Source organism: Agrilus planipennis, unplaced genomic scaffold (assembly GCF_000699045.2).
Source record: "Agrilus planipennis isolate EAB-ADULT unplaced genomic scaffold, Apla_2.0 scaffold103, whole genome shotgun sequence".
NCBI classification, from domain to species: domain Eukaryota; kingdom Metazoa; phylum Arthropoda; class Insecta; order Coleoptera; family Buprestidae; genus Agrilus; species Agrilus planipennis.
Window position 1 is genome coordinate 1,010,619 of NW_020438959.1, and position 22,412 is coordinate 1,033,030.

The 22,412-nt window shown below is 35.6% G+C and overlaps 1 protein-coding gene across 1 annotated transcript in view; it reads left to right on the forward strand.

The window, feature by feature from the left end:
- The window catches only part of LOC108736735, a 128,213-nt gene that overhangs the window by 96,218 nt on the left and 9,583 nt on the right, over nucleotides 1-22,412 (forward strand). The window contains exon 3 of the mRNA XM_018469285.2: nucleotides 20,891-21,081. Coding sequence (XP_018324787.1) covers nucleotides 20,891-21,081 — 191 coding nt within the window. The remainder of the gene's footprint in view (nucleotides 1-20,890; nucleotides 21,082-22,412) is intronic.

A 22,412-nucleotide genomic window follows, 5' to 3' on the forward strand; every position in this document is an offset into this window, starting at 1 on the left:
TGCACGAAAAGTACACTAATTTAAGGAATCGTCAATGATTGAGAACAGTTTCCGCGTTATCTCATCGGCTCTCGACAAAACACACATACATATTCGAGATCTTCGCAGCAGCTGATACGTACACAAGTCAATTGTACGTAATGATTAGTAATAATCTGCACTTGTTAGTGTTCGATTGGCAAAGTATTAGCACAAAATACAAAAATAACATATACTATGTCTGATCAGTATTCCGGAATATTTGGAGGGTCACATCTGGAGGCAATGTAGGGGATGCAAATAGTATGCACGAGTGCATCCCACCTTTTACAGTGTAGAAAGTATGCACGAAAAGTACACTAATTTAAGGAATCGTCAATGATTGAGAACAGTTTCCGCGTTATCTCATCGGCTCTCGACAAAACACACATACATATTCGAGATCTTCGCAGCAGCTGATACGTACACAAGTCAATTGTACGTAATGATTAGTAATAATCTGCACTTGTTAGTGTTCGATTGGCAAAGTATTAGCACAAAATACAAAAATAACATATACTATGTCTGATCAGTATTCCGGAATATTTGGAGGGTCACATCTGGAGGCAACGTAGGGGATGCAAAAAGTATGCACGAAAAGCACACTAATTTAAATAATCGTCAATGATTAAGAACAGTTTCCGTGCTATCTCATCGGTTTTTGACGAAACACACGTACCTATTAGAGACCTTCGCAACAGCTGATACGTAGACAAGTCAATTGTACGTAACTATTAGAAATAATCTGTACTTACTAGCGATGGCAAAGTGTTACCATAAAATACAGACATTAATTTAGTGTGGAAATATCAAGCAAAAATCAATGCATCCACTTGCAAACTATGCGGACATGGTGATCACAAATGGAGGATGCGATGAGACTGCACCTACCGCATCATGCGAATACGCGTCATCGTTATTGTAGTCATTGTTGGAGCAGTTGGGGCTTTCGGTCAGGTCACTACCCTCGTGTTTATGTATATCACTGAGAGGTGCAAAGTGGCCCATTCTACGTCTTTCTGATGTATCTTCTTTTTCCTTAATTTTTGCGGAGTACTGATCAGAGATATTGTATATCGAACAAACAATACTGCGCTTCTAACAAAAAGAAATTGCTTTTGCCTTCGTGATCAGGTAATTTGGAAATTCGAAAATAATTATTAAAAGCATGGTTCCGCATGAGTGTGAACTGTGGACGATGATGCTTCAGAACAGAAAATGAAGAATAGTTAAAAATATAATGGATAGAAGAGGCTAGAAATGAGGAGGTATTAGGAAGAGTGAGGGTACAGAAGGTATTTACTACTTACTACGGAGGGACATATTAGAAGACGAAACAGGAGTTTAGAAGGGCAGTAGGTAGTAGTAATTGTTGTCTTATATACAACCAAAAAATGTTAGTAGATATTTCATTAATTTCTTGTAGATAAAAAGAAATTCGCCGAATTCTCTCCTTTTCGATGGCACTTAGTAACTTCTAGATCGATACCTTGTCGGGAGATCCTTTCGAGAGCTCCTGATGAAATAATATTTCGTCTTCAAACTAACCCAGTCGTTATTTGCAGCCCCAATATAAGGCAATAACGCGACCAAGAAATTTTATCATTGGTAATACTTAGCGCTGCTTCGCTCGCAGCTCGCATCTCCAAAATAAACGTACCGTTAATCCTCAAGGACTAAGTGGATCCTCAAGAAAAGAGAATACACACTCAATTTTTTGAGATTCTATTCATACGTTTATGCTTTTCAAATGGAGCGACTGTTGAATGTTTTAAAAAAGTAACGTGACCTTTAAAGGGCCATCTTCAGTGGCCCGATTAATGAATATGTCAAAGATATAAAAATATATATTATGTATCTTGTACGTAATGATTAGTAATAATCTGCACTTGTTAGTGTTCGATTGGCAAAGTGTTAGCACAAAATACAAAAATGGGTGAATTTAAGAGATTCCTATGAGTTATACTATTTTTTTAAGAAACGGTTAGTTATTTTACAAACATTTACAGTAGGTAAATTATTCATTTAGAGGTTTCCATATTTTTAACAACAAATTGAATATAATAATAATTTCAAATTAAAGACACCTTGTGGCTNTTTGCAAATTTACCAACATTTTATCTATAATCATGAAGCGAAAGCCAGTGTTAAATGAAGTACAACATAATCGGGGCTTTGCTTTTAATGTACAAAAAGCCGCTAAATGTAGGTATTCACTCGCTGTTAAAATGATACTGACACGACACCTATAGCTTGTAAAAAAATAAAACATTAAACGCTTTGAAATTTTAAAGCCTTTATAAAAAATAAGCTTGCTCTTAATTTCTCTGCAATGTTCTAAAGCCTGTTTTAGTATAAAATCACTCACGCGGCTCGCTCTGATTTATCGCTTTTGTAGGTACTGTTTTTACCATTCGAAATAATAGGTGGCCCTGTTATTTACAGAACAAAGGGTCCATGCGGTTGTTTGGGCGTTCACCAGGGTGCGTGATGCTGTAATGAAAACATAACCTAAATAGTAATTAGGTTAGGCTCGGCATGGTAAGGTTATTTTATATTGAAGCGGATTTTATATATTTATTTATTTAGATAATTACTCCACCATATCATAAAGAAGCAAATTTATGTGTTTAGAAATGAAATGTAATCAATTTAATCTAATAATGAGTATTTATTATATTATTCAAATGTCTAATTAATAATTTAATAATACAATAATAATGTTAGCCAACCTTATTAGATAATTGGGGAACGTATAAAATGCTAGGGAAGTATCACAGGGTGAATGAAGACGGTAAGTCGTCTCACCACCTTGCATCATCATGATCTTGAATTCGACTTGCGACTCTCGACTTCTTGATTATACTTACTGATTCCGCTATTTAAACGGTTGCTAATTGACCTACTAATATAGTAGGTAAATGGGTGTTAGCTAGTTGTTTTAAACAAATAATTTAGATGCAACAACTTTGTATCAGTGATATAAATATGAATTTACAAATACTATGCAACATACGGTTAGGGTTAAAATATTAAACGCGTTTTTCTCGAAACTTTTTTTTCTAATGTGGGAGTAGATTCATAATTACATTCTCTATGAAAATACGTGGCTGTTTTTTGATTTATATAACTAGAATTTTGGGAAGGTGGCAACGAGGCTAGCCACACTTCCTCGTGTTGGCCCATGAGACAATTTTCAAATACTAGCAGACATGCATACCTAAATATGTCTAAGAAGAATTCCTATATTTGATGTTTGCCTCATCGAACCAAAATAAGGCAAAATGTGATATTGCCCACTTTTATGTATCTAAGGTAATACATGTGTTTTATGTATGGTTGTACATATATGTCTTGGGTTTACCTCATAAAATCTTCATGAAAAACTTCAAAAAGTCGTCCTTCACTATAATATTGCTGATTTATTTGTGAGGGTCTTCATGAGGGATCTATGGGGAAATGTTTGGATATTTATGCCTTTCATTTGCCACATGTGTCCCAAACGCTACTCGAGGCATGCCCTTCATAAAATCTAGTCATGTAACGCAACATTTTTCTGAAAACTATCTACTGCTTATATTTTGACCAAAAACCCATTGAATGTTTTAAACAGTGCAATACTTCTATGTACATTATATAATCTCATAGTCAGTAGTATATATAGATTATAAAATATTTTTCTTACACTTTACTACAACGAATCTGTCCTACCGTCAAGCAGTGTTAAAAAAAGGGGGCTCCTTCAAGGATTTACCTTGTCGCCACCATTTCATAATAAAATGATAATAATAATTGTCTTTGATACCTCATACTTTAAGAAGAAATTCTATTCCTTTTTCAGTACTTCCAAAATTGATTGCCAGAGTTAAGCTTTTTTTGGTCCGCTTCGATGGTGTTACCCTTTAAGTGTAGTCAAGTAGGACGAACACCGGCCTTAACTAACATTTTATAACTGATTTTGAAATCCTGAAAGGTTGATTACAATCTTTAAGTGGTCTAATTGGAATGTTACCGTAATTTTGAATTTAATTTAATTCTGAAACTCATTAAACCGTCTATTATTACACGAAAGACCCTCTCGTCATCCTATGTAATATATATAATGCTGCAAGGGGTTCCAATCCTTATTTAAATTCAACTTTTGAAACCGCAGAATTTCGCTGTTTTCATCACGTTGCTATTGGATGATGTTCCTTTTCCAAGTGGAATCAAAGTAGATTTTCTGCTTCGTGGAAACTCATTAATGTAATTAAATTAAGTACGGTTGAGTTTCACATTCGCATGTACTAGTATGAACATGGCGATAACAACAGGGATATGTTTGTATCTGGAGGAAAAATGATAATTGGATCAGTAAATAGTATGTCAATGTCAGCAAAAACAAATGTTTGCAATTGTTGGGAAACCATTTAAAATAACAGAAGACTATTATAATTATATGTATACAACCAGAGTAATTCAAATATGGACAATTGAATAACGAAAAATTACCGATTGTTCTGATTGTTCTTTGCAAAACCGAAGAATTGGGAGTTTAGTTTTTGTTTACAGATATCTACTATGAGGATACCATCTTGCCGTAAAAGAAAGCTTTTAAAATTCGTTAAAGAAACATTAACATTATGTAAACTTTATTTATGTTTTTGGGTGAAGGTAATTTCGTAGAGTTATCAACTGTATTTGTATTGCCTTTTAAAGTTTTAGTTCTGATGTAGAAGGCAATAAAACTTTTGAAATTTGTTATCTCTCGGTCACCTTCTCGCGAACAAGTAAGAAAAGTTTTGACTACAGGTACAACGTTAAATAATTCTGGAGTTGTTAAATAGTTCAACGTATTCTTACGGGATCGTTTTACGTCACCTGGGTGCAATTTGGTGAGCTAAAAAGTCTAGCGAAAGTTGCAACAATGTTACACTGGCGCTACTAAACCTACATAAATTTCTCATTTAAATAATTCCTTGAAGAAAAGTTACTTTTCATCCACACAAAAGCTTACGAAGTTAGAGGAATGACAAGTTGACATTGTTATGTTAATCAAGATCAACATGAGTATTGTATTCAGTTTGAGGAAAGCACAGATTTTGTTTTATTATTTCATTATCATCAGACCGATAAAAATTGATGATGAAAGTAGAATTGTTCCAAATTTAATTAAATTAACAGAAATTACAACTACCATTTTATGATTTGTAAGTTTCCTTTATTTTATTCATGATAATAATTTTTGAAGATTTGGATCTACCTAAGATGTCAATTAAATCATGGAAAACCCCGTTTAAAACTTATTTTTAGAGATGACCTCTTAATATATGGCAGGTGATGTTGAAAGTAAATGCGACGCTAAAGAGCATACCCAAAGGTTGAAGGTCGAAATCAACCACTTGAAATTAAATAAATGTAAAACAAAAATACTGATATACAACACAAGAAAAAGTAGGGAAAAAGGGAATATAAAGATAGGAGACGAAAAGTTAGAAGTGGATGATTTTTGTCATTAGGAAATCAGATAAGTCAGGACGGAAGGATTAGTAGGGATTTAAAGTAAAGTATAGCGCAGGGTCGAGTCGCCTTCAATAAAAAGAAGGCACTTTTATGTTCGAAAACGATTAATTTAGAAATTCGAAAAAGATTGTTAAAGGTGTATGTTTAGAGCGCGGCGCTGTACGGGTGAGAAACATGGGCGATGGGCGCGGCAGAAAAGAAAAGGTTAGAAGCGTTCGAAATGTGGTGTTACAGGCGATTGATTAGGATACCGTGGATAGAGAAGATTAGAAATTAAGAGGAATTAGAAAGAATAAGAGAACTGAGGAAGTCAACTTATTGACCTATATCTTAATATAGTCGAGATAGGTTGGTAGGACACCTTCTTAGGCATAAAGGGGTAGTCACAGACATTAGAGGCAGAAACAGAAATTGCGAGTAGTAGAAGTAGACCTAGATTAGATTACTGTTCGCAAACAGGATAGGAAAGAGTGGTGGTGCGTGTAAATGATAAAATGTATCCCCAGAAAAGCTCTAGTACGTTGAAATTTCAGGGTATGGTACACATAAAAAACCAAACAAGTCAAATTATAAGTATTCGAATCCTTAAGTTAATGCAGGATTTTAGTTCAGTGATAAAGGATAAGTCGATAATAAGAGATGGTTATTTTGTCCTTTTATTTCGTGTAGTAATTAAATGCTCAGAAAAATTGAGCAATTTTGGGGTCGCAAACTACATAACGTCGGAAACGGTATCCCCGGTCTTTAGTATCTTGATCCATCAAGTTGACCTGTGCTATCAATTACATATCAAACAGACCATTATTTCTCAATCGATGCGCTATCAAATTTAATATGAAATACAATTAGAAATCAGTAAGTTATTTGAATTTGGAATTGCCCATTTATTCTGTCACCATTTGAATAATTTTCACTTGTTTTAAATATAGACAGACGAATATTATTCGTTAAGGGTTGTAATGCATTACTGGCGGAATGACATCCGAGCATAAGGAATTTATGGTCTGTTATATGCAACATTCATAGGATCGCATGACGCGGTATAGGAAAATTTGTACAAATACCTTTGGTCATCTTTTCACATCCTAACTAATATTATGAATTGTTTTATTTGCTACCATTTCACGTCTTAACCACTTAACCGATCGTCATGAACTTTTATACACATACTGTCAGGGGTACATAAATGGACGTAAGGAACTTTTTATCTAGAAAAAAATCGAAGGATAGAAAAATTAGTTTTATGTGGTCGTCGATGATCTTTGACAGGTGTTTAGAACATCAACCCAAGCGAAGCTGCTAGTAAAACCTATCATGATATTTCGTACACATATTGTCAAGGATACAGTAAAGGACAGGATATCTTTTATCATGAAACAAAATACTATTCACTATATTATGTTCGGTGAATTTTCCCTTTACCTGTATGAGGATGTTTTACGTTAATGAAAAGTGAATTATAGAGCCAAAGGGCATCTCTAAACTAGCGTTTTCAAATGACCACCCCAATATTTATTTACGAGTATTTTTATATCTGTATAAGTAGAGGATGAAATAATAAATAATAAAAACTCTAGACAAATGAAAAGGTACATTGACTATAAAGTTCGTGATATCGTTAGAGATAGCATTGTGTTTTAACTTTGATGCAGTAATTAACACCTATCTTGACTTCATTGGATTTTTTGTGAGATCGCCCTGTAGATCGATTGAAAACTAATCAAATCGGCTTTTGCGTCGGTTGTTTCAAAATAAGGAGGGTTGACAGCGTCGCCTAATATTTACGTTCATCGCCACTGGGAACAACTCTCACTGTCATCGGGACGACGACGCCGGCATCCGGACGCCGGCGTCGTTTAGGGTACTGGGCCCTAGTTTGTTTTCGTGTTGTCAGAATTTCAGATGTGTGCGTCCATCAGTGTTAGTTAAGGTGTAATCATCATCATCATCCCACCTTTCTTTTTGAGTGGGAATGATATCAAATATTTTCGGATTTAGAGAAAAGGTACCTATCAAGCACATCCCTTAATATATTTGGTGTTGTTTTATGTGTTACATGTCCCTGTAAAGAATGGTGATCGTGAAAAAAATTTTTAAAAGAAGTTATCGAATAAACCAATTCTCCAAACTTTTGTTTAAACTAATGAAATTTATAAGCATTTTATCGCTTAATTTAGTATTAAAAAATTTGGTTTTGAAATAAATGATCACATTTACAATCCTGGTCGACAGTATCAACAGTAGATTTTAAATATTTTTTCAAATTCAGCACATTGTCGATGCTCTTTTATAAAATAAATCTTTACAAGAAAAATTTAATTTTTAAACTACTTATATTTTAATTTTCGCCGAGTACAACAAAGAAAATACAGATTGACGTTTCTCTTTAATAAACCAATTAAGAAAGCTTATTATTTTTTTTAACAGGAAAAAGTACAAAGACTAAAAAACAAAATTAGGCCGAAAGCTCTTTTAAAGCCTTGCTTGTTTATTACGGACTCAGCAGTAAATCTTACTTTTTAAATTTATTGTGAAATTCAATTTGATTTATATATCAGAAAATGAATTCTGATGGCTCAGCAAGAAGACAAATTCAGGGATTAAAGGCCTACAAAAAAAACTCATTTTACAGTTTCTCAACTTGTTTCTTACCAATTTATTTCTTTGAAATTACTACAATATTCTGTTGATGAGACTAATTTATCTTTAAATTCGGAAAATAAATTACACAAAAGAAAAACGAAATAAACCTTTTGATATTCGCTTGGAACGGATGACGAAAAAAAATTGCTATTTGGGATAATTGTCACTCAATTTTCAACACATTCTTTCCATTGGAGTCCACAATATACAGGGTGATTTTCTTCGATGATTTATAGAAATTAGTTGTTTTAGTTTGGAGGAAAATAGTTCATGAATTTTATCAATCAAAATTATTTTGTGGTTTTTCTTTGTAAATGCATTTTAGTCACTTAATAAAGATTTATTTATCGTTTCTAATTTCTATAAGCATTTCAACTGAAAGTTGTAATATTTAGCTGCCACTTGATATTATACTTTATTGATCAATTTAAGTACAAACAGCGTCACGAACGCCGTCTGTTGTTTCTTGATACTAATTTTGATTGTATTTTAGTATTCATATAGCCCGCTTACTGGACAGCAAGCTTGCTGTGAGGTAAGGAATAAGAGGAAGGTTTTCTGTTGGTTATAAAAATCCAAACCAAACTATCTCGAGATAAAAATGTTCAGTCTCTCAGAGCGAGGCTCGAGTCTCCGCCTCTCATCGAGTCTCTCTGGTGTCGCTGAGAGAGAGACTGTCGAGAGACTGTCAAACAAACTGTTTAGCGTCTCTGAACGAGAGACTCGAGGCGCTCATAGAGAGATCTTGATTTCGTATTCAGCCTCTTAACGAGAGACTCGAATCTCTGAACGAGAGACTCGAATCACTCAAGAAGTGGTGTCTCAATAGACATAGTAAAAATTTTCTAAGTTCAACATATTTGAGAGATCCCAGCCTTCCTACAAGAGACTCAAGTCTCTCAATTTTTCAGTTTTATTCATTCAGTCTCTCTGTGGGAGACTCGAGTCTCTGAATTAACAATTTTATCGTTCGAGTCTCTCATACAGAGACTGTGAGAGATCCATAAAAACACCTAGGCAATAACTGATAGACTGTGAAAGACTGTGAAAGATGCTCTCAGAGACGCTGAAAGACTCTGAGACACTGGAGAGAGACTGAAAATTTTTGTTTAGGGATGGGCCAAAAACTTTTTATATTCAATAATCAACAGCTACGTGTTGGTTTAGATTTTTATAAGAAAGCTTCCTACTTTTATAAAACTAAGTAGGTGCAAATAAGTTGTAATTTTGTTTGAATTGTATGTATTAGACACTAGAGTAATATCAGTTGATTGAATAAAATAATTCGAAGTGGTCTGTATTCTATCGAAACTACCAGATGCGGATCGCGATTTCGATCTTTTTGGGTCTCATCAGCGCGTCGCAAACAGCTCCGACAGAACACAGACCAACTTTTACCTGCTGTCTTAACTGTGCGTTTTAGAAAATACCACAAATGGCGCGGAAAACGCGTAAAATGTAGCATCGTACTACAGATGGCGTTTACCGCACCATTTGTGGTATTTTCTAAAACATCAGTTGATTGCTTCATCAGCAAAGAATATGTATGTAGGAGTAGAGTTTCTTTCAATTCAATTGAAACACATGTCCTTGGATATTTTCTTCGATAACCGTAAATCAAGTTGCCATTATCCTATAAAGCCATTCATTGTTTTTTAAGAAAAACAAATGCCTCTTCTTTTATTCTGCTTAATCTGAAAACAACAATTCAATGGAAGATCTACGACCATCAAAAGCAACTTCTGTTACCATCAAAGATAAACTACATTTCAGACAATTTGAAATCAGAATTCCGTTGTTGTAACAAACTTCAATCGTAAAAACGAATATTCATAACGATCTTTCAGCCCTTATAAAACTGTAAATATTGCAACCCCAAGCCATAAAAACCGAGAAGCGAATGATTGAAGAATGTAACTTGAGAATAGTAACGATCATTATTATTGTCGATTATTTATATATCTTACAATGAAAGCCAGAATACGACTGATAATTCAACATCTAAAAATACAACATCAGAAAAATTATGTATTTCAGGCATTTGACACACCTTGTTTTTGAGATTTGTTAACACATTTTGGCCGACAGAGTGGCATATTATGCCAGAAACCTCGCCTTCTTTTGTTAAAAAAATATATACGTACAAATAAAGGCAACATATTATTAAATTGTGTTCGACACTTTCTGATGGAGCGATTTTCTTGTCGTTCGGCCTTTTTTTCCTTTGAGAGTAATATTTGTTTTTTTCTCGGTTTCCTTCGATGTATTTCCTGACTGCTTAGGTACGCATTTTGAATCTAAATTTCCTAAAGGATACGTATTTCCTTCCTTGCCTTGACTCATACAACAACAACAACAACCTAAAGATCAATCAGTATTTACATTATGTGATAAATTGAAATTGATAGGCATTTTCTGCCACCTACGCTTACTCAAAACTAAAAATAAAATTTAAACCTTTTCTTCACAAATAAAAATAAACTGCTAACTACACTGCAAATTATTTCATCGCATATGAGGGGACGGCATAAATCCTACTTCAAGATAAGGGTACCTCTTAAATGATACCACGACCAAGTGATAATACAGGGGTTCTTGTTCTGGTTATAGTATTTCGTCAAGGTTAACTATGCTATTCCACCGTTAGAATTAATATTTGTAGAGGTACCTGCTTTCTATGTAACTGCTATCCATATTTTGTTGTAAGATAGATCACGTTACAGAGTTCCCTTCTCCTAAATCTTTAAACTTTTTTTTAATTCAGTCTGCTGTCGGCCTCGAACCCTTACTGTAAGTTTAGTAGCCAGTCCCGTTACCGACTGAGCCACGCCGGCCTCTACCAATTTACGTAATTAAAATTGTTTTATAACTTATGGATAACTTCCGAACAATTTGAATCTAATTGGGTACCCGAGGGCTTCAATATCGCATATTTAATTGAAACTTGAAGAATTGAATTTAATTAGAGAAGTTCTATAATGTGCGACAGATAATCTTCAAGAATCAGACATTTACTTTTGGGACGTTCGCTACATTGTTAATTCGGCGTCATTTTACGCGTTAAGCGTCTGAGCATTGGCAATAACAACAAACTGTCACGTCGCGACGCCAAGCGTCTAGATGAAAGAAAATCGCACGCCGAGTAGTCTTATTGAGACATAAATTTAACAGCTTGTTTAATGAAAGTTTAATTGGAAACTCTAAACTCAAAGAGAACCAACCGTATTACAATGGAAGGTATAGAAGCTTCCACCTGAAAGGGATTGATCAAAGGTTAATGATAATGTTCACTTAACGTAATAAAAGGGCGGGGGGGTTGATACAATAAGAGAATTTAGTGTAGGTACTGGTAGAATTCTGGAAAAAGATGGTGTTCACTTGTGCTCATGCTTTAAAAGTCAATATAATACTGGGTGTTCCACGATACCACACAGATTGTATCATTCGATTTTGTATTTGTATTAGAATTTTTCGATAATCTCGATATCAGTCTTACTCTTGGTTTTGGTCTTGTTAAATGTAAAAACAAAATACAAAAGACAAGAATAACTTCTAAAATTACTCGTTATCGCGATTGAATTAAAGACAATTGTATTTTATTCTCTTACGTTTTATATTTTATTTTTGTCGACTTTTCTTGATACGCCAGCCAACCAAGTAAGCAAATAAGTGAAAATAGGTACATTGTCCTAAAGAATTCTCAAAAGTTATTCCAGAACTTTACGACTTTGACAGAACTTTTATTTCATTTATCCGATGAACACGCCGTGTTGGACATCAAGAAAACATCTTATCTCATATCTCAAGAGGATTCGTAACAACATTGTAATGTATCTACCTCCTGTTTTATTGGCATACAGTTTTTTACAAAAATGGTTAAAAATTTAACTTCGTCTACTAAATAAATTCATTCTGTTGTGTTCTCCAATTCAATTAAACAAACTAATTGTTTTTTTATTATTGTCCTTGTTCAAAAAATATTTCTAAGATCATTTGAAAGTCATTCTAGCAGCAAAGTTCTGTAATTTGATGTTGTTTATACAATCTTCCTCTTAGGTTTTGATGGGCAACTGTCAACGGTAACTAACATATCTAATTATGATTATATATAGTTGAGACGTTTAAAATTGGCGTAGTCGCAATAAAAAAAACTGTCGCGTTTACTTTTAACTTACTAACAAGGCTAGACAGACAGAACGCCTACTTCTACTAAAGACAAACGTTGTAGGGTAGAGCCCGACAAACTCGGCTCTTTTGACTCCCGAGTGCTCCTCAGGTACAGCCAAAGATCTCCTCATAGCTCCTGGAAGTGCGAGTGAGATGATTCTTTCCTTTTCTTATCCCTTCCATTTCGTAGGCGAGTCCCCGTCCCCTCTTCCATAGCCGAACCCAATATTATTGCGAACGGAGTCCGGCATGCTACCCCTGAGCTGCAGTTCGATCATTAGAAAATTTTCGTATGTATTATTTAAGTTGCGAGAGAGGTAAAAAAGAAAGCAATATGGGTGGTTACTGCTGACTCTCTCGTACTCATTGAAGGGTATGGAGTGACCCACACTAACCTCAGGTAACGGCTCCTACGAAGTTACAGTTTACCCGGCTCTGTTGCAGGGAATATCGCAAACATAAAAGAGATGTCAGACAGGAATTGCAGCGGACACTAATAAAGAAAAAGGAATCATTACACCAATTGATGTGTAACAGAAAGAGATCGCTTACTATTATTCGGTTGTCTCTTTTCACTTTGTCTGTACTGCTCATGAAACATTTCCTAACTTAACAAGGGTGTGTTCAAAACGTAGCAAATAGATACAGTCTCAAGTGGAAACGAGAAAGAAGATACGTCCATTCTCATTCTAGATGTATATTCCGTTTAAGGATGTTTGGGAGGTACAATCGGAGACAAGAGTACATAAAATTAGAAATTCGTGATTAATTAGGTTTTGCAGCATATCATGAGGTAAATAAATACTATCTATACTAAAAAAAAGTATACGGTTTGAGAGAAAATTTGGAATTTAACCAAAAACTTTGAATAAAATAAGAAATAACGAACAATACGGAAAATTTTTATCTGACTTTTGGCAGTGAATATGCCTTGTTTTCAACTTAGAAACAAAAAAATATTTAGTTTCAATCTCTATTAATAATGAGCGTAAAACTTTTTAATATGTTTAAATAATAATTAAAACTTTAAAATTGCATTTATTTCAGACAATTATAAATATTATCATTATATTATCAAGTAAAAACGAGATTTTCAGCTAATTTTTCATTTTTTCCTCGATAACCATTTAGTGAATTTGAATAACCTTACGCTAAAGTGATTCTCCAGAGTTCAAGTTACTTATTATAAAAGTTTGAAATTTCTGGTAGCTTTTTTTCTGTTAATAAAAATAAATTTAATCTGTTCGGTTAACGAATCTCCATAAAATGACGTGTAAAATTACAATTTTTTAAAATTTCAATAACTTTTTAACGGTTTAGTGAATCGATTTGTAATTTTTACAGGAGTTTTAGAATTGAATGAGGAACGTTCTTCCAAATTTTTATTAAAAATAAATTTAATCTGTTCGGTTAACGAATCTCCATAAAATGACGTGTAAAATTACAATTTTTTAAAATTTCAATAATTTTTTAACGATTTAGTGAATTGTAATTTTTACAGGAGTAGCATTTCGACATACTTCCCTAACATCCTTAAATATTACAAACGTTATAAGCTACTACTTCTGATGGCCGATACCGTATACAATAAATACACTTACTGCGTCAATATTAAAACTGCTATCGCAGTATTTACTGTTGTACCCTTGTTTTAATTCCCCTGAAAGTTCATTTATCCAGTGAAATCCTCTAAATTAACCTCTTTATTGTTGAAGCGATATCCGAAGGAAAACAAAATCAAATAATCCAGCAGTCGTTGGAGAATTCTACTTGGTTGCTGTCGATTTATTGCACTGATTCACATGCGTAGCCCAACAAAGGTCGACTCCCAAATTCGGGGCCTTTCCTTCCATAGAATTTTGTTAAATGGTGCGTGCCAAGGGTTGCCGTTATATCTAGTATATATGTACATATATACATGTACATACGCACACATCACTGACGACAGTCGAACCCGATCCGAACCTTTATTTTATTGCTGCTTCGTTTCAGTTCTTATTCCCGATCACGTACGTAATCCCCGAAGCTGTATTACCCACGGGATAACTCGTTATCACCGCACCTTTTTCCTACCTGACTATTACATCATATTATCTTTGATTTTGTCTTTCTCGTTTTTTTCTTTGTATATATTCTGAATCATATTGGATAAATGTTAAATTCTTCTAAAAGGTCTGGCGAAAACAACTTGCTGATCAGATGGGCGTATATTGTTAAAATTGTTCAGAATAATCTCCTTGAGTATTGATCCGCCGCTGCTAACATGATTCCCACGCTGCAAAGTCCTCCTGGAAGTCAACTACCATGATCTCTTTAAGAATCCGTTAAATGGCGTAAACATCTTGAAAATGATGACCTCTTAGGCCTCCCTTCAGCTTTAGAAACAGGAAAGGGTCTACCGGGTTGCCATCGGTGGCTGTGGCAGGGTTTACATACCCCATTTGTGCCACGTAGGGGGTCACAAAGAAGGCTGTGTAGGCTGAATTAAACGTTATCGTGGTGGAACTTCCAGCTATAAGCAATCTTCGAGGGTTACTGTTCCATGGATTTGTGAAGACACTCAAGGACTTACTTAATTGTTAACGGTTCGTTTCTGAATCACTTCACGCTTTTTGGAGCGCGGACAGTTCGCACGTTGGCCTTTGGCTTCAGCGTTGAACTAGAACACCCATAATTCGTCGCCTGTTATTATATCGTCTAAAAAGTTTTGTTTGCCTTCTAACTGCTCTTATATCTTACAGTCTACTGGTCTATGGTCTACCCATAGCTGTTTTTTGATCACCACTTAACAGTTTTGAGCATCAATTTCGCACCAATTTTACACAAACTTTATAAATTCGAATTTTCAGAAATAATTCCGTTTTACACGTGTGGAAGTCTTACACTCGAACGATAGTCAAAGTCCAGGAGCTTTTTATCTTGTTCAAACCATTCGTTGAAGGACGTTCAGGTTACTACATGATTTCAATGATCTGCCGTCCGTTCTTGAAGTCATTGAACCACCGGAAAACCGGAACCCTTGGCAGGGCGTTTGCCTTTGTAAGCTTTCTTAACCAAAGCAAGCGCTTGGGCTATGGAAACATTTGAGTACTGCTCCAGTGAAAGTTCAATTTTGAACGTGTTTTGTCGTGTCAAAAGCTCAGAAACACTTTTATGGCCACTGACTGCGTAAGGGCTTAGAGGCTAGTACCGCCCGTTGCGTTACTCAGTTTAAACCTTCCACCCTAAATGCTGCCACCCGGGAGCGCGCTGATAGCGATTGCATCAGTACGAGCCGGTCAGTGGTTATTAATTTACGGACAAACCCTGTATGTTATGTATGTATGTATGTATGTATGTCAACACTAACCCAACTTGCTGCTCAAAAAACACATCAACTAAGAATTCAAGTTCATTTTTATGTTTACGCTTTGTTTTGTATTGTTTTGTTTATTGTCCTGCTTTTTGTATTATTACGTTATGTGGAGACCTTTTTATGAACCTCTCCCTAATTCCTAACGTAGAAGTGAAAAAGTTTTTTATGTTTTTATCTATTATCCCTTTTACTTCCTCTTTTTATTATTTTTTATTAGAGTCCTAGTTTTGATAGTCAGGAATTACATCTTCAATTGTTTTCCTCACATTCCACCCTGTAAACCTAAACAATTCAGAATATTACAAGCGATTGAAGAAGTATTGGAATCAGTAGGAGAACAGGGGACACTAGGTTGGTAAGACACATTCCCTGATATAAAGGACTAGTTAGAAGTAAGCAGAAACAGGAGTTAAGAGGAGTAGAGGTAGACTTGGATTAGATTATTGTTCACCAATATTTAAGGACTAGACATCCCACGATGTTCTAGTTTTAGAGAAATTTTCAAATCTAAATTAGCTCTGGATAGGAATGAGTAGAAGTGTTAGCCTTAGAACTGACGACACTATGATGATAATGGTGATTAAATCGGAAATTAGCCCAGATCATAGGTCACAAGAACTAGAATTGGGCTAGATATTCGAATCAGTCCTAAACTACATTCTAGACAATATCTAGGAGTTGCGTCCTTCTTAATTTCTCTAGACAATTTACAGGAGCTCAAAAACTCCAAAATTTCCCAAAAATTTCGTTTTTCTTAACAAATTTCGTTCAAATGAATTATAGAAAATGTATGTATATATAACTGATCTTGATCGATCGAACTATGTGAGTACTAATTTTTCCTACATATCTTGGTATACCTTATCCTACATTTTCATAGAAAACAAACATTATCTTCTTTTTTTGTCATCCCGACGTAACGTTTGTTCATTTTACAATAAAAAAATTAAAAATCTTATCTTTTAGAGGAAGAAAAAGTCTTCAAAACAACTTTCTCTCGATATACTGAACAAAATGTGTAAAAAAACACGACATTTTTGAGCAATCTTGCAACTTTCGATTTTCTCTTAATTTTCCGGGAAAATTACAGCAGCAGCAACCCGTAGGCATTGTTTAAGATGTTGTTGTGGACTGATTCCAATATCTAACTGGATTATAAGTACATTAAGTCAAAATCACCTCGCTTAATTTTTCACTTGGGGTTTTTTAATGGCGCAGGTGTAACTTCATCCGTAATTCTTTTCTATATCGTTTTATGCGTCGAGGGTGACAGTAACTAAACTTTTACATTAGTCTCGGTGTGATAGGAATTTCTGGAATTCCTGTCCGGAAATACGCGCGTCTGAAATTGATGTAAATCTAGGTTGAAGTTTTAAGTACTTACTACTCTGACGCGCACATAATTATTCAAACATACAATGTGAACATAAAGTTTGTAGATTGCAGGACGGGGTTATTTTCTAATCTCTAATTATTATGTGAGTAGATTTTCGAAAAGTGGACTGATCTTAATAAGCGTATTATATACTGTAATGTTCGTGGGTTTAACAAAATTAACTTCTAACACTGATAACGACAAAAACTATTTATTTACACTAGTTATTAAAGAACTTAAAAACACTATTAAATTATTACTAAACTTAGGTTATGAATTCTATTTATTTACACTACTGTGATATATCACTATTCACTGCGCTATTTATTTCCCTGCTATCACTGTCAATTTATTTCTGGATTCACTTCTGCAACGGTCAATTTATTTCTACTTTTCTCGGCGATCGTCTCTTCCTTTAAATACTCTTTTGTTTACTTTCTGGAACCTTCAGGAAACATCCGGATAGTTTATTTGTTTCTTTGAACTGTTTAACTGCTTTTCCAGAACGCAGGTACGACACACACATTTACAAATACGGCGCACATGAAGAAAGCCGCCCACGGCTAGTCGGCGAATCGATAAGCCGTCACGCACACGTGTGCCCGATCGCACACAAATACTCGTGCTCGCTACAATACATTACTACACGCATATAATTTATTACTAAATGGCTACTTTTGCAGCACGGAAAGACAAGAACGATGGGCACTACGAAACACAAAAGATGAAAGATAATTAGGTGAAGATTACTACTCTAGTACTCGCCTAAAAGATCCTAGGGACCAAGGCAAGTGAATTCGGAATGGGGCAGATGTGCTCTTGAATGCTAAGCTGTGATCTGGACCTCCGCACACATTCGTTCCGGGTATCTCAAGGGCATTCTCTTCCAATTACAAGAAACTTGATTAACTTAAATTTGTTGAATAAAGTAAAGCGTATCCTTTCGTCCAGTACTCTCTCTGCATTTTCGCCCTTTCCTTTACCATAGCATTTGGGTTCGCGACCCAGTTTCCTCTCGGAAACTCTTGGTGTTCTTAATTTTACAATTGTGTCACCGTCTTCCGGCCCTTGTATTCCCACGCCAGCTATTTGGTCTCAACAAACTTTGCTATTTGGTTAGTAAGTCCTTCTGATTCCATGCTGTAGATATGCTCGAAGAAAATTTTCGAATAATATCTGATTGCTTCTCATTGTGAATGATCCATCTTCTACTGTTAGAGTTCCAATGTCATAGTGTCCACTGATTATAATGTTTTGGCAATTCTTATGCTGGACATAGAGTCTAGGGCTTTAAGACTTGTATGATGATAATATCTTGGTTATGCATTGATCAACATCTTCTACTTATTGTGGGTATCCGTGGTTAGCATTATTACGAATTTTGACAAGATTATCTCAATAGGTAACCGTTATAAAAACATGTGAACAAGTGTATTGATTTTGTCGGAAATATCCAGAAAGGTTCAAGTCCAAAAGGAGTTTTAATAGCTCAATCGTATTAGAGAAAGGGCAGATAGTAAAAAGTTGCTGTGAGCGGCTTCGATTGTTCACTTCTATTTCGACTAAATAGGCAATAGCAATATAAAAATGGAGCCCTCCCGTCCGTTCGTCCGTTGATTCGTTAGTTGGATGAATTGTGCTGATACTGCTGTCGACGGTGTGCTGCCGCTGCCCTGGATATTAAAAAACTTTCCGATGATAAATTAACCATCGGCGGGGATTCCCGTGATCACCGCATAAAAACGACTGCTGGAGATAAACTTCGAGGATAAACAAGCCGTTCAAAGAAGACGATCGCTAACAATTTATTCGCTTAAGTACCGTATTAATCAAACTGACGGTTTCCCAAAAATTGATTTTTATACTTATACATATAGATATTTTGTTTATCGAAACGTTTCCTTATCTTTTCCGTCGTGTACAAAATAATTTGCTGTAGCAAGTGCTGTTAAAGCCTTCCTTTTGTAGCATTATAATTAAGAGTAGAGCTTTCCCATTTACAGCATATATGTGCTTTTTTATTTGTTACGGTGTTAAATTAGTAGTAGGAGTTACTTCAAAAACAGGATCTGTATTTGGAGAAGTTGGGATTGGTTGAGGATCTATTGGACCAGAGGAAGGCATAAGTGGAAAACCTGATGGTTTACCATTAACTGAATCCGGAGTTGATGGTGTTTGTGTTGGAGATGCTGAAAATAGAAAACTTAGGGCTGGATTTAAAGAAGACGTGGAGAGCTTTTAAGGAGGAATGAATACCTATTTGAAGCATCAGTTGTCTTTATTACTGGTTTTTATTAGGTTATCGTTTTCAACAAAAGTCTTGGTCTTGGTAATTCACCATTTCTAAGGAAGTTGTGAATACAAGACGTTTTCCATTTTGTATATAACGATAGGAGACGAAAAATTAGAACAAGCGGCCGATTTTAGATATCTAAGAAGTCAGATAAGTCAGAACGGAAGAAGTAGTAGGGATATAAAGTAAGGATAGCGCAGGGTCGAGTCACCTTCAATAAAAAGAAGTCACTTCTATGCTCGCGAATGGTTAATTTAGAAATTCGAAAAATATTGTTAAGGGTGTAATTCTGGAGCGTGGCGCTGTAGGGATGCGAAACATGGACGTTGGGCGCGGCGGAAAAGAAAAGGCTATAAGCGTTTAAAGTGTAGTGTTACAGGCGAATGATGAGCATACTGTGGATATAGAAGGTTAGAAGTGAAGAGATATTAGAAAGAATAATAGAACAGAGGACTCTATGGAAGTCAATAATAGGCGAGATAGATGGATAGGACACCTTCACAGGCATGAAGGTCTAGTCAGAGACTTATTAGAAGAAGAAACAGGAATTATGAGGAGTAGAGGTAGACCTAGATTAGATTACTGTTCGCAAATAGTTAAGGATGTGGCATGTTCTAGTTTTAGGGAAATGCGAAGATTACCTTAGGATAGGAAAGAGTGGTGGTGCGTGTCCAACCAGTCTTAGGGCTGCCGACCTTATAATGATGATGATTATTCTTCTTTTCTCAAATTTCAACACTTGGTGTCCCAAACTAACTCAAGGTGTCGATTAAAATATTACATGTATAAAATGCTTTCACTAAATTTTTCCATAGTTTTCTGCCCGATCCTGTTGGTCGGATCAATTAAACAATTACAAAGAATAATTTTTAATTAAACCTTCAGTACAAACGTGTGAATTCTTTCCAAGTTTGTATATCCTTTTTAAGAGCACGACGCAGCCATGTTATTAAGTTCATGCAGTTAACTATGCGCGCACAACTTCCGTTGCATGCTAAATCTGCCAAAAGGAGTGTAACTTCACAAATTCTACTGTAAAATTGTTTAGGTTCAAGAGATCTCTCGACATCTAAATTAAATCAATAACAAATGAATTCAACTGGCTTCCTTGATTCTAAAACCATCAAGTTTTCAGGAGATACTAACGTTTCACTTTTCGAAACTTTTTCAGAGATCATACGACGTGAAACAGAGGAAGTAACTGCATCAAAAGATCTCTGACAATTTCTCGTGAAACAGATGACAACTGCTAAACACTTAACGACGTCAGAATAATGTATTCGAAATGATAAAAAATACTGTAAATGTATAGCACATTCTAATTTTGTAAAAAACGTAACAGTGCTTTAGTGCCTATTCTGCTATTCTTTCTGTTTCTTTCATTCATGAAGTTGTATCGGCTTGCTCAGTTTTGGAAGCTCTACTTTAGTTATCAAAAAAAATAAGAAATTACCAATAGTAGGGCAGTTTATGTTTCCGCTTACTAGAGCATGGAATGTTTTGTCTTTATGTTTAAATATGGTGTTTTTCCTTTCAGCTAGAGCCGCCCCCCTTGACCATCTCGAACGAAAATGCATCGAATGAGGGTAAGACGATGACAGACGATGAAGATGCCAGTTCGGATGATGTAAAAACACCTCTACAATCACCAAAATCCCAAACCAATAGCAAAGAAGAAGAGGAATCGTCATTGGCCAATAGTTCAGACAACAAGAGTCCCAACACAAGGTAAAACATTCTTTTCATGTATTATGGATGAATGTAAACCTAATCCGGTAGGCGGCAGAAATATTTATTAAGAGGCATATCAGGAAAAACCTTGTACACGTACTAGTTTTAGAAGTTTTATTATATCCTGGTATATGCCTGATAATCTCTTGGTCATCACAGGAAACACTTAAATTAGTAACAATATTAGGATAAATAAAAATAATTGAAATCTAAACTGGTACGTAGTAGGGGTACAATTAAGGACGATTACCAGCCCGGGATCTAATCAAATTATAATTGGGACGTTTAAAATTGGCATAGTCCCCAATAAAACTGTCGCAACTAGACGGTTGCTGACAGAACGCCTACTTTGACTTATAGAAAATATCGTGAACATAGAAAAGAGATGTCAGGTAGAAATTGCAGCGGACACTAATAAAGAAAAAGGAATAACATTACACTGATTACTGTGTAACAGAAAGAGATACGGAATTTGAGCATGTTACCAGCATCGGACTTTAAATAAGTTCAACATTTTTTGGAATTTAGAAATGCAAAAACGTTTATTTGAAGATATACAGGGTTTGTCCGGAAAGTAACAGGACTGAGTCAATTTAAAAAAAATTATGGAGCCAATCGTTACAATTCTTTAAAAACTTTCAAAATAGGCTCCTTCTACGTCGATGCAGCTCTGCCAGCGCGATTTCCAAGCATTGAAGGCGTCATGGAAGCCATTCCTCTCTGTCGTCTCAAAATGCTTGCCTTTCATCGGCCTTTTCAGGCGAGCAAACAAAAAAGAGTCCGGGGAGGTCACATCTGGGCTGTAAGGTGGCTGCGGAAGCGTTGGGATACCGGCCTTGGTCAGGTAGCTGTCCACAAGAAAGGCGGTGTGAGCCGGGGCGTTATCGTGGTGCAACTTCCAGTCGGCTGTGATGTCTTGTCGGACCCGATTGACCCTTCGTTTGAGTCTCTTGAGCACTTCTACGTAAAACTTGGCGTTGACGGTTGACGTGGGCGAGGAGACGCCGGCGTGTGCCACTCGGAAGATTGTCTCTTTGTCTCGGGATCATACTCAAAGATCCATGGCTCGTCACCTGTGATTACGTTATTCAAAAATTGGGGGTCACTTTCACACATGTTTAAATTTTCTTGGCACACTTCCACTCGCCGCAATTTCTAGTCGTCAGTGAGCACTTTTGGGACCATCTTCGCGCACACCTTGCGCATGTTCAAATGCTCCGTCACAATGTCATGAACCACAGATTTTGGTAAATTTAATATCTGGGCAATTAAACGAATACTTAGTCGACGGTCTGAGTTCAAAACTTCGCGCACACGAGTCACATTGT